The sequence below is a fragment of the Empidonax traillii genome, unplaced genomic scaffold (assembly GCF_003031625.1).
Source record: "Empidonax traillii isolate 1590-97213 ecotype Southwest subspecies unplaced genomic scaffold, ASM303162v1 scaffold1037:size355049, whole genome shotgun sequence".
Lineage (NCBI taxonomy): Eukaryota > Metazoa > Chordata > Aves > Passeriformes > Tyrannidae > Empidonax > Empidonax traillii.
This window is the reverse complement of record NW_020956230.1, coordinates 339,457-345,456: the sequence shown is the minus strand read 5'-3', so window position 1 is coordinate 345,456 and position 6,000 is coordinate 339,457. Positions and strand designations below refer to the sequence as shown.

At 58.3% G+C, this 6,000-nt stretch overlaps 1 protein-coding gene across 3 annotated transcripts in view; it reads left to right on the top strand.

Moving 5' to 3' along the window:
* Positions 1–243: 243 nt before the first annotated feature.
* The window catches only part of SLC39A11 (solute carrier family 39 member 11), a 72,797-nt gene continuing 67,040 nt past the window's right edge, over positions 244–6,000 (top strand). For 2 of the 3 annotated variants that reach the window (XM_027904310.1, XM_027904308.1), the window contains exons 1-3: positions 660–731; positions 1,508–1,621; positions 2,657–2,695. In XM_027904310.1, coding sequence (XP_027760111.1) covers positions 1,514–1,621; positions 2,657–2,695 — 147 coding nt within the window. In that variant the 5' untranslated portion in view covers positions 660–731; positions 1,508–1,513. Of the gene's footprint in view, positions 367–659; positions 732–1,507; positions 1,622–2,656; positions 2,696–6,000 lie in introns of those variants that run through there. The other variant, XM_027904309.1, reaches the window with a different exon arrangement.

The window sequence follows — 6,000 nt, the reverse complement described above, 5'->3', positions numbered from 1 at the left end:
GTGCCCCGGGACGATGCTCTGGGGGATGTCCAGGTTGGACATCAGCAGGAATTTCTCCCTGGAAAGGGTGGTCAGGCCTTGGCGGGGGCTGCCCAGGGAGGTTTGGAGTGCCCAGCCCTGGAGGTGTCCCAGGAAGGCCTGGCCGTGGCACTCAGAGCTCTGGGCTGGGGGACAAGGTGGGGAGGGGGCACAGGGGGGATCCATGGGCTGGGAGTTCTTTTCCAACGTGAATGATTCTGGGATTCTGTGACGTCACGGGTGGGATGCTGCACCATCCGAGGGCTGAGCCGGATGCCAGTGTTGGATGATGGGGGGTGCTGTCTGCCCCTGTGAGGTGCCCCAGGCTGCCACGTGCTGACCACTACGGTGTCTCGTCCTGCTGTTAATTAGCGGGGCTGATTGCGGCCGTGGGTCACCGCCCTGCTGGGTGGGAGCTCTCAGGACGGAAACACCGGGAGCTGCCCTTAAGGATGCCAGCGGGAAGGTTTCCCCGGGGGGGAGGTGGCAGTGGCAGTGACAGTGACAGTGACACCTTGTCGCGCCCGCCCGCGCCACCCGCCCGCCTCGCTTTGCCGCCGCCGCGCCCGCGCGAACCGCAGAGACGCGGGCGGCCCGCCCCCGCCGCGCTCCCATTGGCTGCGGCCGCGGAGGGGGCGGGGCCACGGCGGCGACACGTGTGCGGGCACCAGGAAACGGCGCGGGCGGGGACGGGCAGCGCACCGGGGGCTCCGGTACGGGGGGTTTGGGGGTCCCGGAGGTTTGGGGGGCTGACCTGGGGTGGCTCCGGGAACCAGGGGTGTGGGAATCCCCGGGGGCTCCGGGAACGGGGGTTTGGGGGTCCCAGGGACCGACTCGGGGGTTCCGGTACCGGGGGTTTGGGGGCTTTAAGGACTGGGCTGGGGGTCCTCCAGGACTGGGGGGTTTGGGGGCTTTGGGGACAGAACAGGTGGGCTCCAGATATGGGGGGGCTTGGGGGTCCTGGGCCTTTGAGGGGGGGGCAAGGTGGCACCATTGTGTGTGTTCCTTGTATATTTATATATAAATGTATAATACATATGCATTTAATGTATTCCCATATAAATGTATACGCGTATTTTGATATATTTGCACTTAAGTGTATAAACACACGTGTATTTTGATTTGCTTGCCTATAAATGTGTCAGTACGTGTATTATAAGTTTATATGTCCACATTTCCACACCTGTGTGTGTTTCCACAGCAGTGCTGCTCCCTGGGCCATTCCCAGCGCTTGGATAACCCTCCCCTGGCCTCGGAGGCCCCCTGAGCGCAGCCCTGAGCCCCAGCTCAGTGTGGGGTGGTGCTGCAGGTGGGATGGGGTGTGTCCCATCCCTCCTGCTCCGCTGGGTTCCATCGCAAAGCCTCGCCTAAGGGGGAGAAGCTGCGAGGGGGATGGTTAAGCTCACTCTGTCCCCGGTGGTGAGGAGGGGTTTTTGGGACCCTCCTGCAAACCCCAGGTGCTTCTCCTGACCCCTCTCCTGTCCCCCAGGCCAGCATGATCCCGGGACTGGGGCCGGTGGTCCAGGCGGTGCTGGGGACGTTCCTCACCTGGGGGCTGACGGCGGCAGGCTCAGCGCTGGTGTTCGTGTTCTCCAGCGGCCAGGTGGGTCCTGGGATCACCCCCTCATCCCTGGGAGACCAGCAGGACCTGGGATCACCCCCCTTCATCCCTGGGAGAGCAGCAGGACCTGGCATACAGGGCTGTGCCATGCTCATGGTGGGCCTTGGCTGCCTCGTCCCAACTTCCAGGGGGTTAAAAATGGCCCTGGGGCAAGAGAGGAGCAAAAATCCAGCTCGTTTCTCAACACACCAGAGGAGAAGGAAATCAAATTCCTGCCCCTGGGCTGTGGTATGTGCTCCCAGTAGTGTTTGGAGCACAGCAGGTTCCCCTCCAGTAACCTGGTTTTGCTGCCACGTTTCCAGGGCAGGATTTGGGTCAGCCCGTGCTCAGAGCAAGGAAAGAGCTGATCTTTAAGTCATCTGGGATCCAAAATTAGAGGCCCCCTCGCCACCCTGCTCCCAATTGCCCGGATGGATTTATTATTTATGCCTCGCTCTTGTGATGATTTATTCAGCACTTGGCTGCACACTGAGATTCCCTTTGCTGGAGCACATGGGGTTTTCTTCCTGGGGGAGGGAATAAAAACCTGCCCTGGGAGTGCAGTGGGCAGGATCTGTGCTGGGCTGTGGGCAGAGCAGGGGGCTTGTTCAGAACAGCCAGGGATTAGAGGAAGGAAGGTCTTCCAGGAGGGAGGGGGAATGCGGGGCAGGACGTGCAGAGGGGCAAGGAGAGCTGCTGGTTTAACTTCTCACATCCTTTGGGGTGGGCTCTGGGAGCTGGGATGCCTTGTAGGATCCTGGTGATTCCATAAATCATGGAATGGTTTGGGTTGGAAGGGACCTTAAAGCTCATCCAGTGCCACCCCCTGCCCTGGGCAGGGACACCTTCCACCAGCCCAGGTTGCTCCAAGCCCTGTCCAACCTGGCCTTGGACACTTCCAGGGATCCAGGGGCATCCACAGCTGCTCTGGGCAACCTGTGCCAGGGCCTTTCCCCCTGGTGTGGTCCATGGTGTGGTCACACTCTGCTGCTCTTGCCCCAGCACTAAAAGGTGTGGTTTGTGTTTGGTTTCTTCCAGAGGCGGGTCCTGGATGGGAGCCTGGGCTTTGCTGCAGGGGTAAGTACAGCACCCTCCTGCTCCCCTCTGCAGCCCCTCCACGCTTGGTTTGCTTGCCCACTGGAATCAGGATTCCTTGGATAGTTTCCCGAGGGCAGGGAAGGGCTCCTGCCCTCGGGGTGGCTCTGGTTGTGCCCTGTCATGTCCTGGTGCCTCCTCGGGGAGGGTGGAGGTGGCACGAGGAGGGTCACGAGCTGCCCACGCTGGGTTTGGCTCTCTCGAGTTCAGCTCTTCTCATCTCTTGGGATTCTGAGTCGCTCCTGGAGCGATGGAAACGTGCAGGGGAGATGAAGATGGGCAGGGGGGCTGTTGTGCATGGCTGGCTCCGTGCTGCTCGGTCTCCTGTGGAGCGTGGATGCTTTAAACCCTCAGGAGAAGAGGGGAGGAAGGCACTGCAGCTCTACATCAAGGCTGCACACTGAATGTGGGGCTTGCTCCTTCTGTCTTGAAGGAAAATGTGCAACTTGTGGCTTGAGGTTGTGTTGGGGATTGGGAGTGCAGACCTGCCCAGGTGAGGGGGGCCAGGTGGAGTCTCATCAAGGCTTGTTAAATCACCTTTGTTTCCCCTGGTGGAGCGGTTAAAGTTGAAAAACACCTCTAAGGTAATCAAGTTCAGCTGTTAAACCCCTCATTCAAGGTGCTGGAGTGCACCTGAGAGCCGCCCTGGGTGGAAGGGGCATCTCCCAGGGTGTGTGGTGGCTCTGCCAGGCCCCTCACGCTGTGTGCTGGTGGCACCTGGATGCTGTGGCGGGTGACAGGAACTCAGCTGGAAGCTTTTCTGGTGACCTGATAAGGATGAGAGTAATTCCCCCTGGCTGTTGGAGTGGATGGCTGCTCCATCCTTTATCCACGAGCCCCTTTAGGATTAGGACCTGCTGGCTCAGGTGCCGTCCTTGCCGTGGCCACCCTGTCCCTGTGCCAGGAGCTCTGAGTCATCCCTGCCTGCCCCAGGTGTGGCTCAGGAAGCAGAAGTCCTGCAAACATTTGCTTTTCCCTCAGCTTTTTGGCTGTGCTGTGCTCAGAGCAGGAGAGGAGAGCTTTGCCTGGGGGGAAGGACAGCGAGGAGGCCCCTGGTGACGCCGGGGTCCCCCTGAGCTCCCCTTTTCCCAGCTGGGCAGCGTTGCCATTATTTGCCCAACAGTGTGACCAGCTCTGTGTGCCCATCTTTCCTTTCCCTGAAAGGGTTCAACAACACAGGCAATGTTTTCTTCCCTCTTTCCCAGGGAAAGCACTGGGGGGTGTGTACTTGGTGGCTTTGCAGAGAGTCCTTGGGGAACCTGGAGGAGAAACCACCCAGCCCTGTGGCAAGAGGGACCGTGGCCAGTTGACAGCTCCCTGTGTGAGGGTGGAGAGGGGATGGGATGATGGGGCTGAGCTGGTGTCCTGCCTGAGGGAGCCCAAAACTGGTGTTGGGGGAACCCTGGGAGCAGCACAGACTCTCTGTGCTTTGTGTGGGGGTGAAAGGATGTGGACCAGCCAGTTCTGAAACCTGCTTGTACTGTTTTCTGTCTCCTCTCCCCTGTGAGAAGTGTTTCTGCAGACAGAGACGCTGCTCCTGCTCTGAGGGGTTTCTGTTTGAAACTTTGAGGATCTCTTGTAGATACTGGGCTGTTTCTCTGAGCGCTGGGAGATAAGAAGAGGCAGAACTTCCTCTTTACCCCTGCTCTGAAATCTGTGCTGCTGGGTTGAATTATCTTCCCTGGTGCTCTGCCAGGGCCAGCAAAGCTCCAGCTCCTGTGCTTTCAGGGGCAGGTGCTGCTTCCAACCTTGCTGTGCTCAGCTCAGGGTCCCTGACAGTCACCTGGGTTCCAGGGAGCATCCAGGGGGCTCTGCAAGGCCAGGACTGCTGGAGAAATAGGGTGTAACGGATGGATCTCCATCCTCTTGGGAATCACTTCCCTGCTTGTCTTCTGGGAGCTGCAAAGCAAAATAAACCCAGAATTGATTAAAGATTTCTCTGCCACTGCTGAGGCAGGAGGAGGATGTGGGACAGGGATGTCCAGGTGACCTCAGGGAGGGTGGTCTGGCATGCATAGCGTTATTTTGGGACACAGAAAGCTGTGCCTTGGCACTGCCTTCACTGCAGGTGCTCCATCTGATCTGGGGGAGCTGGGATGAACCTGGGCACAGGGTTAAAGTGCTGTGCTGTGAACTGGGGTGTACTGGGAGAACCCCTGCGTGTACTGGGAGCATCTTGATGGCAAAGCACAGCTCAGGCTGCCCATGTTTGGTGGCACAGGGGTCATCTCAGATGATGGGACCTGTGCAGCTGCTCAGTGTGGTGTGGAGGAGCTCAGCCCCTTCCAGCACCACGCTGGTGCCCGAGGATTTGCCTTCCCTCTGCCTCAGTTCCCTCTCTGGAACTCGCAGATGACTGAGGGTTTTGGATGTGGAAGCCTCTGAGGTGATGTGTTTCCATAGAGACAAGGCTTTGCTGCTGGGGCATCTGATGTGGAATTCTGGCTTTTCTCTTAAATCTTGATATTCTTAAATAAGATGTTGGTGGGTTTGTTTTTTTTTTTTCAGCTGTTCTCTGCTGTGCTGGAGGTGCTGGGCTCAGACATCATGAGCAAACACAGCCCTCCCTCCCTGCAGCCTCACGCTGCTGTTCCCTCTTGCTGGGCTCCACTTTGATTTCTTCTGTCCCAGATGAAGCAGAAAATCATCCAGCCACGCTCCTTAACCCACACCAGGCACAGCTGGGTTCAAATATTCCCTTTCAGAGCTGCTTAAAACGGCATCAGGAATTCACACAGCCCTGCTGGGGCTGGTCCTTGGTGTTGGAGCCTTAATGAAATCAAGTGGAAAAGTTTGTCAGGGGAGGCGTCCTGCCAGTCTCTCAGCTTCCACTTGTCTTTCCTGTCCTGCCATGGGGATCTCCTCCTCCTGGGTTTTCTGCTCCCCACGTGGTGCTGCATGTCCCCTGCTCCCCGTCTTGGGGGGGGCTGGTGTGAGGGGAAGGCTTGGTGTGGAAAATCCTCTCCTCTGCCCAAGTGACTCCATGCTTTATTGATCCAGGGAGAGCCCAGGGGGCTTTCTCTGTTTTACTCCTTTGACACCAGCTGGCTGGGAGACACTGGGGTTTGTGTTGCTGTCCCTGGCTGGGCAGTTATAAAGATCTGAGGCTGAGTGCGAATTTGTAACCAAAATCAGGTTGTTGGCAGAAATCCTCCCCCTTTTGTTGGTTCCTGAGCATCATCTGGTAAGAGAGGCTGCTGAACTGGAGGGGTGAGTGCCAGCTCTGACGCTGAGCTGGGTGGGCAGGAGCTGGTGGGCAGGAGCTGGGCATGTCCCCAAATGTCAGC